The sequence below is a fragment of the Heliangelus exortis genome, chromosome 10, assembly GCF_036169615.1.
Source record: "Heliangelus exortis chromosome 10, bHelExo1.hap1, whole genome shotgun sequence".
NCBI classification, from domain to species: domain Eukaryota; kingdom Metazoa; phylum Chordata; class Aves; order Apodiformes; family Trochilidae; genus Heliangelus; species Heliangelus exortis.
The window spans coordinates 8505896-8525289 of record NC_092431.1 but is presented as its reverse complement, the minus strand read 5'-3'; the positions used below and the strand labels follow the sequence as shown (position 1 = coordinate 8525289).

General features: G+C 40.0%; 1 protein-coding gene across 1 annotated transcript in view; it reads right to left on the bottom strand.

Annotated features, from left to right (window-relative positions):
- HGFAC (HGF activator) overlaps nt 1–19394 on the bottom strand; it is a 37453-nt gene that overhangs the window by 11118 nt on the left and 6941 nt on the right. Inside the window, exons 4-9 of the mRNA XM_071753393.1 lie at nt 17961–18034; nt 13138–13251; nt 11971–12102; nt 10576–10683; nt 2513–2687; nt 153–238 (exon numbers count right to left, since the gene is read on the bottom strand). Of these exons, the coding sequence (XP_071609494.1) occupies nt 153–238; nt 2513–2687; nt 10576–10683; nt 11971–12102; nt 13138–13251; nt 17961–18034 (689 nt within the window). The remainder of the gene's footprint in view (nt 1–152; nt 239–2512; nt 2688–10575; nt 10684–11970; nt 12103–13137; nt 13252–17960; nt 18035–19394) is intronic.

The following is a 19394-nucleotide window of genomic DNA, read 5'->3' as shown; positions in this document are numbered from 1 at the left end:
AGCTTGTTGATGCCATTTGTGCAAACAGTAAAATATTCAATACTCCTGGGAACAGTAGAACATTCAAAATTATTCAGTGAAAGCTTATTCTAGTATCACTAAATCTTCATTCATTCATTTGTGATACAGATTTTAAGAAAGCCTTTACATACCACATGATGCAACATCACAATACTCCCAAGACAAACTGTTGTCCTTCATGATGTAACACCATGGCTTCTCATCATCATCTGGATTTCTAATTAATTCAGGGGGAGAGTGAATTACAAGCATTAACCACAGTGGTGTTCCAAGCTTCCTAGATGTTTCCTGCCTTTTCCTCTGCACCATGAAGAGGTCTGACAGGTCTCTCAAGTCTTGAGGCACCTGAGGGAACACTGAAGCTCTGGCTAAGCCTCTGAACAGCCTTTCAGGAGCATTCTTGACATGTCAGGATAATTGAGTCTAAGGTTCTCTAAGGCCTGAAATACAGACCCATGACTAAACACCTGTGAAATTTGCCTACAAGTATTTGGATGCATGAGCAAATTCACATGGTTTAAACACAGCCCACACTGAAGTGCTCTAACAGGTATGAGCTCAGATATTTTCAGGGCTAAATCCCATGGGAGACATTCCCTTTTTAGATAGTTCTGGTTTTGTTTTGTTTTGTTTTAAGCAAGGAAATTCCAACACAGGTAGATTCTTAAAAAATCCAAAACAAGAATAGCTTGCAAAAAATGAATTTGAGAAGCTCAGGTTCACAGTCCCTGGGAAGTCTGAGGAAATGGAAGATTACCTCAAGAAAATAGTGGATTTCTTAAAAGAGGGGTGGAGAATATCTGAATCAGGTTAGCCTTTTTTTACTTTGGTGTTAAAAAGGTTCTGGGCTGACTCCATCAGGGTTTCTCCACAGCACAGATAATTTTCTTTATCAATGCCTTGTAAAAAGTCAGAAATTTTCCCAGTTTACTCCTCCAAGAATACAAGGAAACTCTGATGATCCAGGAGGACCAAGAAAAATAGACAATATAATGCATGGTTCCAGATAAACAGCATTTTAAATTTCAGTTAGATATATCAGAAGTGTTATCTATTATTTTAAGGTCCTTCAATATATTTTTTTTCTTTTTAATCTGACTTCATGTCACAAAAAAAGATTGAAGCACTTTCAAATTCTCAGAATTGAAGAAGCAACACAGGTTGAGTCATCTTCCAGCAACAATGTTTCTAAATTAAACTATTAGAAGAAGCTATCTGCAGGATTATAGAGTGTAGCAGAGATATACCCAGAAATTGTAACAAGCTGACAAAAAATGTGAAAAGCTTTTTTCTCAGCTCTGCAGAACATGAACACATCAGCTCCTACATTTTGTTCTTTGCATTTCATATACGCAAGTGAATATTGGGCTTAAATGATGCACATCAAAGGGACTGAGATTTATCCAAGTAAAAATATGTGCCCAATAAATTGCCATGTGCTGGGACACCATCAATCTCATATTTAAGTGCTTGGAGAGCACTTAAAAGCCTTGGAGAGCAAGGCTTTGGGTTATAGGTGGGTGTAGGAACTGTCTGTTAGTTTGTGTTAGATAGGGAAGAGCTGCTTTCAAAATGCATGTGTGCATTTTATCACCAAACAAATTAGGAAGTGTGGTACCATTTTGATCTTCCTGAAATACAGGTCTAACTTCCAATATAAAACTTTCCCCATCTTGCCCCCTGCCAGAAAAAAAAAAAAAAAAAAAAAAAAAAAAAAAAAAAAAAAAAAAAAAAAAAAAAAGATAAAAAACAACCACACAAAAACAATAAACACAAGACTAGTAAAGTTTGTTTGGTTTAGTATTTACTCATCTCTTTTCAGCTCATGAAGACCTCACAAGCACAAGGAACATGAAGTGACTGAGGAGACAGCACAAACCTATATATCCAATTACCCAATTATAGCCAAAAAGAAAACTTCAGCAGAAATGTGGTTTATCACATGTGTGGTTCAGTCAAAACTGAAATACTGTGAAATCTTATTTTGCTACAATTTTGCTTTGGCAGAAATCCAAGAAATTAATTCAATACCCTATTTCAATATTACATTGAAGGATACTGCTTTGATTTTTCATTTTAAAATAACTTTCACTTCTTAAAATATTTTGTCTAGGTTTCTTTAAGAATCACAAAGAAAAGGTCATTTCAATTTGGCTACTGCATTTCTTTCTCCTTTTCGGTAGTTATTTATGAACAATTTCAAAAGTTTTGCACTATGGTCTCATTTAAAAAAAAATAATCCCAGCAGAAAAAAAGGCCTGGAATTTCCAGTATTATTTTATTCCCAAGCTTCTCTTGACAGATCCAGCTATTGCTCTGGACTGTCTGCCAGATCTCTTCTGCACACTTACAACCCTTGTGTCAGGCTGTTATAGTCAGTCTAACTTTTCCAAGGCAGGGATAACACCTGCTTTGAAATTCCTGCCCCTTCTCCCTTCCACAGGATATCTCTCAGTTTTACAAATATGGGGTAAAGAGAAAATTTTCTCACCTGCAGTAGGGAAAGTGCCCCAAGCCAAGCTGCACTGCTTTTTCCACACTGTCAACATGAAGCTCTTGGTAAAGCAAGTCTGAATCCCAAGGCAAGCAGCTGTGTCCAGAAATGGTCATTTTTGCTGTACCTCTGTACTCTGAGCCATTGCCAACATAGCACCTCTGAGCAGGAACTGACCAAGGATAAGAAACTGGTCAGGGATCAATGCTAATTACATGTTCAATACTTACTTCACAGCTGAGGTCCTAGATGAGAGCCAGCAGACTCAATTCTGTAGAGTGTATTTTCCTTTTCACAGAAATTTGTTGCATCAACTGAGGATTTTGGGGTTTTTTAAATAAAAAACCCTTAAGCAGTTAAAACTCCAGTTTAAAGTCAGTTGTGAGTTATCCTCTTTTTACACATACACAAATAACTTCAACAGGCAGTAGAGCAGAAAATTAGACCTAAAATTGCCACTGTGTATGAAATATTTTAGTCAGCAATCTGCAGAAGTCAGCAATATGGCTGGGATTCCTCCTGTCTAATTTTAGATACAACTTACCTCATCACTGGATACTCCAGTTATTTAAGATAAAAAAGCAATCCTAGTGCCAAACTGATACAGCCCATTTGATTGGACATTTTTAAGTTGAGATGGAATTTGCCAGGCACTCTTGACTGGATCTCCATTGACAATAAAGGGAGCTTATGTCAGCACAGAGAGAGATTTTTGTGTTTTACAGTAATGAAAACACTCCTGCCCTACCAGTAAGTGCTTAAAAGGCCTGATTTAGAAAATAGTTCCTTTTATGGGCCTCATACATACCTATAGATATACATACATACACACACACTACACCCATGTACATTGCATATGTGTAGCTACATATTGAACATGTATCAATTTTACAAAAATGAAAGTAGTGGGTTGAATTTTCTTATTCAAAACCTATTTCTTTTTCACCTACACATGGGTTATTTTTTCAGATTTGTCTGGCACATACATATTCTATGTCCTGTATACTCAGCTGCCAAGATCTATCAACAGCACATACCAGCATTATGTCTGAAAAGCATATGGGGATGTATTTGTATACAAATAGCTACCCTGAGCAGAAAGTCTACACCTCAAAACACAGATCAGAGTATCCTAAAGGAAACACAAAACCACCTAATGCACAAAAAGGCTTAATTGTGAGCAAGCTTCAGAGGGTTTCTTATCCCAGCCATGTCAGTGTGACTTATCTTTGACATCTGCAAGACTAGTGGAATCTTCTTCTAAACTTATAAACATGCTTAAATGTATAACATCATGATACTGTTGAAAAACACACTGTGAGGATGATCTATCACACCACACAGTGTGGACAGCTATTGCCAAAGACCTGTCTCTTTTGACAGAATAAGCTGACACATGAACCTGGGAATATAACCAGCCCTGAAACTCTGAATGGCAGCAATGAGCTGCTCGTGTCAATTATCCATCCAAGTCATCAGGGTAGCAACAGACCTCAAAACCACAAGCAAGCATATGGCATAAATTTCAGAGCTGGAAGTCAAGAAGTTGACCTCAAGTGCAAGAACCTCAGTTTGAATTAGCACACAAATACTTAACAAAACTGGCTTTCTAGCTTAGCCTGGCAGACTCTCCTGAGCCACCATCACACTAAACCAAATTCCCTTTTCTTCAATAACTATGAATATAACACTAAATCAGCCTCATATCATAACAACCAGAATCTAGGAGCTTACAGAAAATTGTCATTTATATTGCTAGCAATAGTAAATATTTCTTGGCAACTCTGCCATTTATTTTCTGGGCAAGTTGCAAGGTCTGTTGCTTTGATTGCCTGAAACAGTGTCAAGAAAACACCACCACCATCATGCTGAATTCTTTTGTTTATCTAGGCAAGTGCCAGGTGCCATTTTTATTTGTAGCATTCAGAAATTATTCAGATTACTTTTAGGAGGATAGAACAAGAGAATCTGTTTCAGTGCAGAACCAAGGACATATTCTGCAATACCAATGATTTGGACAACCTGCAGGTGGTGTTTACAAGTTGTGCGTATCCTTGTCCCCCATAAAATTCAATGCATGTCTGTTTGGCCAGTTCTTCCAGTCATTCCTAAAGCTGCCAGAAGATTGTAACTAGAAGAATTTCTAAATCATCCCCCATATGCTCCTCCTGTAACTAAGACTTTGGGATTACATACTTGTTGATAGGAACAGTGATATCTCTCAGACAGATTTTTTATAAGGAGCATTTTGGGCACAGAAGTAAAGTGATTTAATCTCATATTTTGTGAAGAAGCATCAAGTTTAACACAGTTGTTTCATTAGTATCATTACAATAGATTATTCTTCACTCCAGGAAGCTTTATTAGACTGGCTTGCAGCAGCACCACAGTAGCGACAACACCACTCATTAAAACAGACCTCATTATGTATGTAAGATCATTAAGAACTATATGAAAAGCCTAAAACATCACCTCTAATTCAGGACAAGCAGTTTTTAATAAAAAATCTGCAACTATTGGATTTGAGCAAGTCTTTTGCTTCTAATACTCTTTCTTCAACTTTTACAGCACTGAACAAAAATCTCTCTTTCCCTCTGTCAGAAACAGTGTGTAGGTGGTCTGCTTTCTGCAGTTCTTAATGGATTACTCTGACTGGGAATTGTTTGTTCTCAATTCTTTATAATTTCTGCAGCTTCTCATAACTCATACAAATATATATAAATATATTTATTTTCTTACGTCAAAGAAACTAAAGGAGGGTTTATGATATTTACTTTTCCACGTTTATTCACTTCTCTGCAGTACTGCAAATCACTGTTAAGAGCAGAAATGGCCTAAACTTCCAGATGACAAAAGTTTTGATGCAAATGCAGATTCAAGTTATTCAACAGACCTATGCCACAATTACGACTGTTCATCTCTGTTCAGAAATGAAAATCATTAAAATCTAAAACTAGAAATAATTTCCTGTTATGTTTGATTTTTAAAATCCAGTAAGTTTGAATAGCTCACACAAAACTTTCTAATTGCACTAGATGGCGTATTTATCAGCATTTAGCATTAGGATGGTGTATTTATCAGCATTTAACCCCAATTATTTGCCTTTTAATTTTTCAGTAAAAAGCTGTTTCAGGTCTTAAAATTAAAAGCAACCTGAAATAGCAATTAAAACTGGTTGGATTACTGCTAACTTTTTGAAAACATTTCACAAGACATTTTGTCACCACTTCTTGTTGTGAGTTCTGTAGCTACATACCTGGCTCTATGAATTTCCTTTGAAAGTGTAGAAAACTTTTGTTGTATCTTGTATCATTTAGATTTTCTTTTCCTCCAGAGATCTAACCAGCAACTTTCCTAATGTTTTTAAGCTTTGACTTTATTTTCCTTTCAGATATGCATAAGCTGTTTCAAATACATTTCCCTCCTATGGTCCTAATCCTAGATCAGAATAGTTTTAAGTAGCCCTTTCATTTAATAATGTTTTGTTTTATCCCTGACCAGCCTGTAATGCTTTTATGAAATACAATATTAGGTGAATTTTTTTATCAGCTGTTGGCAGGAGGTGAGCGGAGGGAAGAGGAGAAGGACAAAAGTCCCCTTTCTGCTTACAATTGCTTTTACAAGACATGTCCAGTGATTTCACTGAGTTACCCAGCTGGAGGAGTTCTTAAGAAAATCATGAACTACAGCAACACTGTAGTGGAATTAAGAAAACATCGTCTGTCCTGAGTTTCCCTGGAGCACATGTCCACTTCTGTTGTACCTGACCTGTATCCCCTGAGCTGTTCAGAGAGCACTTCAGCACTTCCTAAACAGCAGCTGGTTTGCAAGACAAGAGGTTCATACCTCTTCAAAGCCTTTCTAATATCTCTATCAATTTGTATTTTATATATTAATATAAATTAATTTATATTAAATTATATTAATTATATATACTATATAATGTATAATTAATTATATTAATATAAATTAATATATATTAATCTATCAATTTATATATTCTCCAAGGCATTCTTTACAAGGGTGCAAGTCAAGTTTCCTTCCTATATGAGCTCAGACTTGTGGGATGCCTGCAGCAGGGCTCATCTTTTGTTGACTCACCCAGAAGTTCCCTGGTGTCCTCTCCTGGGTAGCTCTAAGATCCCCTCAGAGATGAAAGGTGTGAAAGTCTTTAATTTCAGAGAGGTGTGCTTCCCCACTGCTCTGAGCTGGCAATAAGCATGAAAAGAAAGGAGCCTCCACGATTCAGAGATTGCCCTTTCAGGCACCTCTGCTTCATCAAATAAAGCACTGAAAATCCCCCAGGGATGCTGACAGCAATAAGGCAAATAATCCTGTGCAAAATGAAATGAACACCCATGCAGAAAACCTTGAAGGTTGCCTGCATCACTCTAGCACTGCTCCCAAGGGAAGCTCTGGTTTGCCTTTCAGTTGTTCTTTGTGCCACTGGAAATCTTTCAGGAAGGTGGCCAGGTGAGCACAAGCTGCACAGAAGATAAGAGGTGATATCTTTTTTACTCTTTAAGGATGAGAATGTGAAGCTCAATGCATGGAAGCAGAATAATGCTGGGCAGCAGCCCCAGGACTGAACTGAACCTGGCTTGAAGCAAATTGCTTCATCATTTCATCCACTAATAGATGTCTGTGAAAGTGAGAATAACAGCACCTAAGGGAGCTTTCAGAGTTTGGAAATTAATGACCATAAACCACAATTGAAGTATAAGGGAAGCTATATTACTGTATAATCCAATAATGTATTTATAGCATTTATCTAGATTTCAATATTTCTGTTTGGGCTTATGATTTAATACAACAGCAGTCAACGTATGTCTGTTTTAATAACAAATGATTGATTCAAATAGTCCTAGGACTTTCTGGTTTGTTGAATAGCAATAAAACCCCTGGACTGGAAGCCTCTAGCACTGAAATAAACCCCTCTGAAACTACAGTCTGATTATTAAATACACAATAATCTATCTGACCAAAATCTAGGAAGAAATATGGAAGAATTTGCACCCTTTTGTTATTCATTAACTCTAATTGAAACTTTCCTTTATCAATGAGGATGGATTTAGGACTGGGGAAACAAAGTGGTTTATATAGCACAAAAGAACCCTTTAAGTTGCATCTTAACAAAAAGGTGGCATACTACATTCACTGGAACTAAACTTCTTTAAGGGCTAGAAATTAATTAATTACACAAAGAACAGAAATCTTTATTAGAAACTGTCATTTTTATATTGATTTCCTTTGTTATATATCTCTTATGTTATATTCATCACCTCCCATATATTTTTAAATCAGTTCATGATTTGCCAGTAACTGCACATCCATTATAATAACAGTTGGCAACATATACACATATATATGTAATGATTTTTTGGAAGATAATTTTAAGAACAGTGAAAAGATATTTGAGTACTGACAGGGACCCCTTAGTCCAAAACAAAGGAAAAACTGATGGGCAGATAAATAGGTACCTGTAAAATCACAAAAGTTATGATTATTCTCTGTTACTCACTGTTCAAGGGAGGAGAGGGGGGAGGGGATTAAATTATCAAGCAGTAGGTTTTAAGCCAAAAGTAGAAAATGCTGTTTCTCTATCACCTCTATTCTTGACACAGCTTGCTGCCAAAGGAAAAAGCAAAAAGAAGTTCTGAATTGTTTAGACAAATTCTCAAAAAACTGGTGAAGATCTATTAAATGTGATGGTGCAGTTATCTGCTGAGAAAATCCTCAACTAACAATATTTCTCAGTAACATTCTGCTACTTAAATTACTCCCCAGTCACCCTCTATTTTGCCACTCTTCAGCTTCTAACAGTACTTAGACTTGCAATCTGACCTGGGATGGCACTTGGTTTATTTCCAAGTGTGACTTCAAGATAAATTAGCTGCTTTCCCATTAGAAACACATCACAGCCCTATAACATTTTTGGGGTACTTACTGTGTATTAAACTGATTGATGGGTTTGATTTTTTTTTTTTTTCAGATATTTTTGCATCATAAGTTGGGTTTTAAGTTTGTCTCCATAAATGAATAATTTGAAATAAAGTGCATTTTGGAGACACTATGAGTTTCTCTGAATCAAGCATCATAACCATAAGCTATTTAGACTAACAGGTAACCTCACAATTCAGCCCTGTTAGACAAGGGAAACCATACAACCACAGTAAAAAGGGAAACAAAGGAAAAAAAAATGTGTGCTCGCAACATCAGACTGAAGGGTTGTAGAACAAATCCATCCAAGATATATTTAAAATCAAATCTATGTGCTCTGAGAACACAAGTTTCCATTATTTCACCAGAATGCCACTGCCCTTGTGTGATAATACTACCAGCTCTATAGACCCCAGCTCTGATTTTTTTGCATTAATTTAGAATCACTAAATCCTGGCAAAGATTTTTTTTTCTTATTTTTAAACTTGTTTGCAAGGCCCTGACACTAAAACACATTCCCTCTGTTCCTGTTTTGTGTGGGGGTGTTAGGCAGCCAAACACAGATGGATTGCAAGCACCTCAAGCCATTTGTTTAGCAAACCAAATGTTTGCTTTATTATTTTCAAGTAATCAAAGAGCACCTGACTACTTCTTGTTCTAACCTAGCCAGACAGGAACCAGTACTGCAGCTATAACACAGTCATCCTGATATTTCTAAACCAGTCCAAGCTGGCTGGGTGTTCATGCACAGTGCTAGCGCTTTGGGCAGGGGAAGGTGATTCCAAAACAGGAATCTGAAAAGCACTTTTATTCGAGGATGAGAGGCACACAGGCCTCCCTGGCATGCCAGGTTGTACATGGATCCTGCACACTCAGCCCCTCACCCAAATCATCACAGCAGCATCAGCAGAGCCTGAGACAAATCTCACTGGGGCAGCTAAAGGACAAGAAAACAGAGCTACAGCATCTGGTAGGGGCTTAGAAGAGTCACAAGCCCATCTTGCACAGGAATCATTGGGTAACTGGTGAGTGAAGGTTCAGGACTAGTTCATATGCCATTCAATTTTCCAGGCCAGCTCTCCTATTTTTTATTCTAGCTGCACTGTTGGTGTCCTAAATGGATTTTTTTTCCCCAGTTTGAACAGAGGGCCACACCATTTGTTACCCATCAGAATAACAAAACAGATTACCTGATACCAATGGCACTCTTCATTACCATGTGTATTTTTACCCCTCCACCCTTTCAGACCAACCAGGTGCTCACCATAACTATCAGGAATCTTGCCTTCAATTTTTATGAGCCATGAGATTCATGCACTTGGAAGGATGTAACCAGTGAGTTGCTGGGACCACAGCCTGGTATGCCTGAAGGTCTATTAGAAATTATGTCTAAAACCTGAAATTATCTGAAAAGAAGCCACTAAGATAACTTGAGGGTTTAGCATGCAGGTAAGCCTTACAAGAAGATTTAACGCCTGCAGTGAGAAATGTTACATCTTCTGGAGGAAAACTATATCAAAAACTATGTAGCATCTAATAAGAAGCAACATAGAACTAACATGAAGGCAACAAAAAGCAGATTTCTCTGCCCTGACCCATCAATGAAAGTAAGGATCTTTTATACTGGGCTAAGTGTGCCATTAGTTTAAAGAACAAGGTAACCCAAAGGTGCATGGTTTATCTTTCACTACTTCCCACAATACTCCAGTGCTGCCAAAGACCTGTTAGATTTTGTCAGAGTGTAAATCCCTGCTTCATGAGGGGACAGCCTAAGATGCGTGGATCTGTTGGGAAGCATTTGCATGGGAGTAGAAGTGCAACAGATCCTGCAAAACAGAAGCATGAACTGTTTTTATAGATATGAGTAATTGGATTAAACTTTCTGTACTTAATTTTCGTTAAAGACATGAACAAATATTTTTTGAATCAGGGTCTCAGTGGTGAAGAGTGTCTCATGTTTTACACTGAAGGAATACATTAAACACTTGTTCTATGTTACTCTTCAGTTATTACCAGAAATGTCTGTGAAGGCAATATACAATATAGAGGCAAAACCCACCAGTTTCAGACCCAGATAAAAACTCCAAATTCTCTGTCCATCAGTTGGTGATGATACTTACCAATATTGCAGTACTTTCCTGCAAAATTTTCTTTGCAATCACATACTATTTCCCCACTGAGGGTAATTTTACATTCTCCACCATTCATGCAAGGATTATGAATACAACCTACAAGAAGAAATCAAAGATCAAACCAAAGGTACAAACTACTCAGGATTATCAGCCCATTTTAGCTTATTTGAGTGCACCATCTCTGTGCATATACTTTATAAGCAAGTTTTTTCTTTTTTACTTATCTCAGACCTGTGCTTGATATAAACTGAAGAAAAGGAAATTGTGTGGTTTTCTTCCTACTGAGGTCTCTCTCGTTTTTACAGCCTACCTATTGAAAAATATTACTGATGAACAGTAGGTTAAATGAGGGTGGTGATTATTATTTCTAGTGATGGTGGTGGCATTAGCATTTCTTTCTGCACAGAGGGTTCTGCCAATTCCAAGTTTGCCACTGAGCTGCATTAAAATTTAGAATAGCATATTTAGCAGAGCTCATTTAAATATTTAGTATCTGTGACTGGGAAGTAGTAATTCCTATTGCATTTTCCATTTCTCCCATGGACTCACAATGTCCTAGAAAACCACTGATTTCAGTGCCTCTCCATGCTTCAGTTCCCAGTTCTGTACTATGGGAATAAAAGCACCTACCTATTTCAAACTGCTCTTGTACTCAGTACTGTAAGTTATTTAGGAGTATGGGCAGGGCAAAAGTCACCCAGAGTGAAGAACAGAATGGCCATACAGGAGTGCACATAGAGGTGAGGCACATGGACTGCTCCTCACCATCTCTCCTTCCCAAAGGGAGATGCTGTTCATGCTTCATCAGATAAGGCAGCTGGACAGCTGTGTCAGACACCTAGCAACCCCAAAACAAGGAGGAGGCTTTGAAAGCATAAGGATGACCCTGGCCACAATTAGGTGAATCAGGCCAAAAATCCTGGGGACTCTGGGGTCGATGCAGGGTAAATGGGATCTACCTGGAAGCAGTTTACATGTTGCCAGCTCAAGAATGGGACAGGCTTGGGAAGAAATCTCAGATGTAGAAGAGAAACACAAGGTGATTGGAGGTGTGCAGGAGAAGCATAGAGGAGGGACAGCCTCTCATAAGGTCAGAATTTTTACCACTTCTATTATATAATCTGTTGCATATTCTTACATGCTGCAGTTCAGGGTTGTATCCCTGGTGAAGAAAGCACTGATGTGTCCCTAAAATTCAGCTTAATGCATAGGATTTCTTCCTCAAGTGTGGACACATGGAAGTGATTTCTTGGGTCAGCATTGGGTCCGTGAGCTGTGAGAGCAGCATTACTGTGGGTAACAGCTCTCAGCCCTTGCTGCCCTGGCTGCCCTTCAGCCCTACTCCATGCACACCCATAGCTGCAATACAAAACAGCATCTTACTTCTGTGCTCAACACGCCTGCACTCGATCTGCCCGTTCAGGCACCTGCACTCCTCCACAGCTCCTTGTTGGACTCTTGACCAGCTGACATCCACATCAAAGAACTGGTAGAGAGAGCTGTCAAAACATTTCTCTAAAAGACAGTTTAAGAAACAACAGAAGCTTTCTAAGGTTAGTTCTTGTGAGGAATGGGACCATCACTGCCTGCTCATTTCTTTTTTCCTGTTGATGTTTGTGGGAATTGGTTCTTCTCAAGTGAGGCAGCCTCCAGAGTGTGGAGGCACTGAGCCACTATAGCTCTGAGGTCCACACTGAGGACCTTGAGGCAGAGGGGGCTTTCTGCTAAAGACCTGTGAGCAGACATCATCATCATTACTTAAGTCCTTCCAAAAGTTTGTTCAGCAAACAAAAGATAAAATCAGCAGTATATCCTTGTGTCTGTCCCACTTCACTGCATCACAGACAGATGATGGGCTGTGCTAGAGAGAGTGGAACCACATGACTGGAAAAGGTTTCCTTGCTTATGTTGGGAGAGAAGTCTGGATGTGCAGGGAAAAGCAAGCACAAGTGAAAACCCTTGGTGTAAAAGCCAGACTCCTTACTTGGCATACAGTAAATTGGGAGTGAGACCACCACAAAACCAGAAAAATAACCCAAGCAAAGTCTTCTGGCCTGACTTTTCCTTGGGAAATAGCTCCCCTGAAGGTGGAGTAACTCCCTGGTGCAGAGCTGACAGCACAGGAAAAGCTGTGATGGACCCATGTGTGTTTTTATATAAGGGAGAAAGCACCACCTGAGAGTTTGTGGATTTTTCATGTCTTCCAGCCCCACATACTGGATATTATTCATATTTTTTAACTGTATAAGCCACAATTCAATCTTAAAAACAGCAAAAGGAGGTGAAGACATTCCTCTTGTTTACCATAGGTTAATACCCCACTGGCTCAGAGCACGCTTGGATTTATAATTGTATGATCAAGCTATTCTCATCTGTCCTGTCAGTAATGGATTGTCTGTCATGACTGTTTGGAAATCCACCTACACAAACATTCATCCTGCAGTAGGCTCTCCCATCACAACAGCACTACCTTTTCATTAAGCAAACAGTAATGAGCACTACTGAGTGCTCATATTTCATGTTATAATACTCATGGAAAAATATACTTACCTATCTGACAGTCCTTGCCTGTGAATCCTTGGGGACAGGTACAGTGATACATCCTATGGGCATGAGAAGGAGAACAGGTCCCTCCATTTTGGCAAGGGCTGTTTGCACAGTGATCTGGAGAGGCCACATCAGAAATTGTTGTTAATGGTGCCAGGTAATCTGCGTTTTGTTGTGTTCCACCTTAGCCTGGTTACACAAACCATTTTGGTCCAATGCACGGTGGTTTCCATCACACCTATTAATCTAAAACAACACTTATCCAACCATTTCATGTTGGCATTGTTTCCATCTGTATAGCACCAATATTTACCCAGCTTATAAAAACCACCTAGTAAACCACGGAGCTGAACATTCTTCCCCAGAGCAGCTTGTCCAAAGGTGGAAGGGTAGGTCCAGGCATCCGTGAAGTCTCCAGAGCTGCCAGTGTGCTGGGGTAAAGATGGGAAAAATGCCCACGAGATGGAGCTGTGCATTTACAGAGCTGAGGGGAGGGCAGGAAGATGGAGCCCTGCCTGAGCCCCCAGGTATCACCCGCACAGTTCTCCTTCCCACATCAGGAATTGTCCATCTCTCTTTCAAATTAGACAAAAAATCCTCGACAGAAGAATTTGTTATGTAATTTTTAATTTTTTGTCTAAAACGAATGGGCAGATGGAATAAAGGAGTGTGGGGGAAATGAAGCATGGAACAGAGGGGAAAAAAACTGGAGCAAAACAAGGGTACATACAAGTAAATTGAGCCAAGCAAGATTAAACTGGACTCTGCTTTTAAGGAATTTTCTAAATCATGGTAAGAGAGGGTGGAAGAGGAGGGAGTGTGCCAGGATGACTTTTTCATCCCACAAATGGAAGCTTTACTTGGCAGAGGACAATGCAAAAGGTGTAGAAATCTTGCTGGTCAGTCCTTGCTCATAGAGTGCATGGTCCTAAACATGAGGTGTCACATATGGAGGAAAGACAGGGACACACATAGGAGGCTGGAGCAAAACACGAAAAGTATATCTGGACCTCTGCTGCAGTGGTGTAAATGTGAAAGTTTCCCTGCACAGATCAAAATATTTACTTCAGAATAGAGTGGTGCAATTGATACCAGATAGCAGGCCTGGGTGTTTTCACTGGTAGTTTCACTCCAGGATAACATCAAGGGAAAGCAAGTAAAGGCAGTGACATTCCTGTTTTCCTGCTGTTTGATAGTTATGAAACTTGTAGTGATGTAATGTTTCCTCAAAGGAAAATTTTGTATTTCCTATTCCCATACAATTCAAATGCTGACTTGATCTCCAGGCCATCTTCTGATACAGTGGTATCAGATTTTTTTCTACCCTTGTTAAATCTGCAAAGAGCACTTCCAGTCCTCCATTTCTTCCCCAGTCAGAGTCCCTCACTCTATCCCACCCACCACTCCAGCCTGACTTCCTCAGGGTATTTGCATCCCTCTCCACCCTCCATGATGTTCAGAAGCAGCTTCTACTCATAAGCACAGGCATACATCACAACTCCTTGCAGGGAATCCTACCCACCATTAATTAGCCTTTAACTGGGGAGTTCCAAGGCCCTGCAAGCTCAGCCAACATCTACAGCCACCCAGCAGCATCTCCCCACTCCCACTGGTAAAACACTCTGTGCTTGTTAGCAATCACCTCAACTTCAGCCTCACCTCTCTGAGGCTCTGCTGGATGAGTCTTGCCTTCTTAAACATATCTGCCTGCAAAAACTTTCTGTTTCTGCCACCTTTCCCAGATCTGGGGCTGCTCTTCCCCACAACCCCTCCTGGGATGCTGTCTCTTCCTCCTGCTGGTGCAGGCCAGACCATTCTACTTCTTTCCATATCAGTCCAGACATCTCATAAAAAAACCTCACTGTCTGGCACTTTTCTCCCAAGTCCAGACCTCCCCAGGGTTTTGGCAATTTGCCCAAGATTCCCAGCTGTTCAGAGCAGTATTCCTAGCAGCCCAAGATCTGAAAGACCCACACCTAGAGGCTTTGCACTTTCATACATATATTTGTTAATTACACTGTCACAGCCCAACTGGCCCCTGGGGGTGAAGGGGTCACCTGAGGCATATACTACACATGGTATCCACAGAGAGGATCATCTGGGAACTTTAAAGCACTGATAAAGCCCCCCTGATTTGGGAGGGATCCTCCAACACTTGGGGTGTGGACAAGTGCCTTGGCTGTTTTTATGGTGGGCTCTGGCTCTGTACTATGCAGTACTAAAACATCTTCCAACAGAGGCTTCATACCTGAGCTTCACTTCATCCTGAAGCTAAACACTTTTTGGTTAAGCTTCTCTTGAAGTTGGCAGATGTATATTTCTGGATCAATGCCTCCAGCACTTGCTTAACACTGACTTGTAAGCAGCTCCAATGTTTTCAAATCACACAGTATTTCAAGTCACAAGTGCACGTGGTGTTCTTGGCCTGGAGAGACTTTGTGCTTCAGCCTTTACTTTCAAGCATCTCCTTCCTCATCCCAGTTCACATATTCCTTAACAGTCTCCCATAGCCAAAGAATACTCTTTTACCTTAAATTTCTCTTTTTCTCCTTTTTCAAGTGTCTTTAAAGTGGTTGAGATTCTCCCAAAGGTTTAATATCTTAGTGATTTTTTTTCACAAGAACATCATATTTTCCACATTTTAATAATCACAATTCAGTTTGACTGCTTGTCTCTTCTCAGCTATCTTTCCCATTAGGCAAACTTTCCTCCCATTTGCTTGAAATTCCCTTCAGCCATTATGCTGCTCCTTCCTCTCAATCTCACCATAAACCTTTCCTCTTAAAGATATGACTGGTGAATCTGTTAAATCTTTTCCAAGTTCAAAGTTTCTGCTGCTTCGAAAAATATGTAGATTTATATTTATAAATAAATGAGAAGCTAAAATAGTTTTTTTTAATTTTACAAAATTCTTAATGTGTTCAGAAATTAAGCCTCTTCTTTGTAACAGACAGGAGTGATCTCCTCCAGCTACCACCTCTTTTCTTCTGTTTCCTTTCCTCTCTCATATATAATTTTGTTTTTATGGAGCAAAACCAGCAATCCCTCACTGGCACTGGAGTGTATTGAGCAAGGGGCAGGCAGGCAGGGTGGCTTTCTTGTTGCAAACCACCCCAACCAATGCTGCAGTGGCAAAAATGAGCCCAAAAGCCAAAAAAGTCTTGTGGGCAGCTCACTTGCTTCAAAGATGGCTGCATGTGGCAGTGACAGTGACAGGGCCATGCCAGTGGGATCAGGGAAAGACAGAGGTGGTCCAAGACACCCCCAGAAATGCAGTGCTGTGTTTGGAGATCTCCTTCTTTAGCTATTGGAAAAGCCTCCTTGAGTCATCCAGCCACCACTGGGACAGTCAGTGTTCCATGGGTGGATTAAAGGAGTCGTGAGTTACTGCTTCCAAGATTTTAAACACTGGGAGGGCACTCATGTATAAGTGCAGACCTCATAACCTGACTCTTTTAAGCATGATCAGTCTATAATTCTGCATTTATGTCTGACATACTGACATTACAAAGGCAGATGCATTGCTGCTTGTTTTGGGGTTAGTCCATTTCCTTCTGATCTACTGTTAATCTGCTTTAAAGCCAGGGTGGAAAATAAAGTTCTGAAGTTTAAAGTGATGTTGCTGTGCACTGCTTAATTTTAGACTCTCAGCATGATTCAGCTAACCTTGGCCTTTCAAGCTCTCTGGTAGATTGTAATCAGCTTGGCAATGAGTCTCCTGACATGACAGAAAACTCCTTGCAAGGGATTGGTGGAAAATGCCCTTCATTGGAAAGTGGGAAACCAACATCTAAGGGCATCTGGTCATATCCTGCAGACTAAACAAGACAGCTCACATTTGAAAGTAGTGCAAAAGAGAACCAAGGAACATGATCAGACACAGAACCTAAAAATCCTCAGAGGCATCCAGTCTGATCAGTGGAAAACCTGATTTTTCAGTGCTGGTCTGTCACAGCATAAACAGAGAAATGGGTATTTACACCTCTTATAAAATTATATTCCCTGGCATCCAACTCGTGAAACAGGAAGAAAGGGACATGGAGGGCAAGGGCAAGGACATGGCTGAGGACATGGATCAGTGTTCCCACCGAACTGCTTGGGATGTGATGCTCCCACACAATCTATCAGTTGAACTGACGTATATAAAAAGGAGTTTGCTGCAGACTTTAGCTTCCAGTTTTAGACAGACTTCTGCAATGTGGTCATTGAACCAATGGAGTGTGAGGACCACAGGAAGCTGTAGCACTGCTCAGGAAAGTAAACCTGAGTTTTGTTGTCCCTTAGTACTCCTGCAATGAATGTCTCTGTCCTCATCTTGTTTGATGCATCCCAAAGCCCAGAGAGATCAGGTTTTGAAGGCCTGCTCTTTACCCTGAGATATCAAGGAAGGACAACTGTAAGTGACAGCCACGTGTTCTACAGGGTGTGAAAGGTTTCTGTAACTTCTAAAAAATTAACTCGTCAACAGGCAGAAAATTTAGCTGATTTAAGATGAAGCAAAAAAATAAAAGGCACATCCAAGCCATGAGGCAAGACAGTCATCTTTGTGCTCAGCTCCAGCAGTTCAGATTGCTGCGCTGGTGTTCCCATAATTTCTTTCCATATTTCCAGGTTAGTCAACAGAGAGTGAATTAAAGACTGTGTGATATCGAAAGCCAATTCTATGGTTATGCAGAATAAAGAGAAATCCTGGGACCAGCTAATGTGAAGGCTTGCTCTGCACACACCAAACAAAAGCATCACTGAAGGCACCATCCATGCTTACTGCAGGTGGGGAAAGCAGGAGCCAGGTATTTGGAACAAGTCAGGAATGGCTCTCACCTTACCTGAGTGGTCTTTGGGCAGCAAAGCACAGTGTCCCCACCTCCTGTCCCGGTCATAGTTATGTGTTGTTGAACACCTGGAAATAATTAAAGGTGCAGCTTAGTGCAGCTATAAACAACCTGGATATATGCTCTGAAACTATATGGCTTTTATTCATTGGCAACCTGGAAAGTCATTGTTTTTTTCCTAATTAGCATCTGTTTCATTCAAAATCTCGGGAAGTTTTTCTGGTTATTAAGATGGTCTGCCCCATTTTTCTCAAATAAAATACAGAAAAATGGATGTTGAAGCAGAACCTGATATCTCCAATCAATGCTCCAGAAAAAACAAACCTTCTTTCTCTTTTATAATATTAGAAAACAAAAGACAGAAATAAAAACCAAAACCAAAGCAAATAAACTATGTCATTATTCTTTACCAAACAAGCAGTACAGGACCCAACCCATTTTTTATGCCTGTCAGTGGCTTTTATGGAGGCAGGACTGTCAACAGAGGGACTTTTCCCTGGCTTCCAGTACCAAAAGTATTTTGCACCCAGCTCCTTTAAAGTATTTCTATTTTTGCACTTGCCAGATGAAATGAGGAAATAACTGACAAGGGGGTGATTTCCAAATGCACAGATAAAACCTCTCCTTTTTTTAGAGCTGTGGGCTGGGTTCTGCACACTACACTACCCATGGGAGCCTTACCAAGACAAACTTTGACAACTCTCTGATCCACACACATTCCTTGCCTTTACCAGCCTGTTATCTTCAAGGTTCCCAGCACTCCAAAGAGCATTAGGTGCTATTCTCCAGCTGCAGAACAGACACACAGGCTTCCATCAAGGCAGGTATTACTGAACAAAGGCTGAATTTTGGAGGTTCACATCAGGTCCCAATGCACTGACCACCAAAACATCCTCCCTATTCTCATGCAGGATAATAGTCAGCTGCCACTACACAGGAAAACAAGTGGCTACACAGCATTGGAAGAAAAAAAGGTTTATTTAACATACCTGATAATCTATTTTTATTGTGTGTGGTTTTATCATACCTTGACCAGTTGTGCTATCAAATATTTTTTCACTTTAGGACGCCACAAAGCAGCTAGATAGAAATTTGATTGTAGAGAGTTTCTACCATTTTCACTGCCCTACTTTGTTCCTTAATGAGATGCTACATGGTACTTAAAGGGCTTTAACTCCCATGGAGCTCCTGAATTGGTGGCACATATTAACTTTAGTGACCTTAATTACATGAGGTGCACAAATAGAGGTGCTTAGCAGTTTAGTGCAGACTAAGCTGACACCTTCCCAAAGAAGCTGCTTTCACACAGGTGTTAAGGCTCCTGTGACTCTGCATGGAAATTTCTCTGTGCTCCCTCACTGGGAAGTGGTTTGTCCATTTTTAAAGGATGGTAGGTGAGGAGTAAGCTACAAGTGGTTCTTGGCAGTG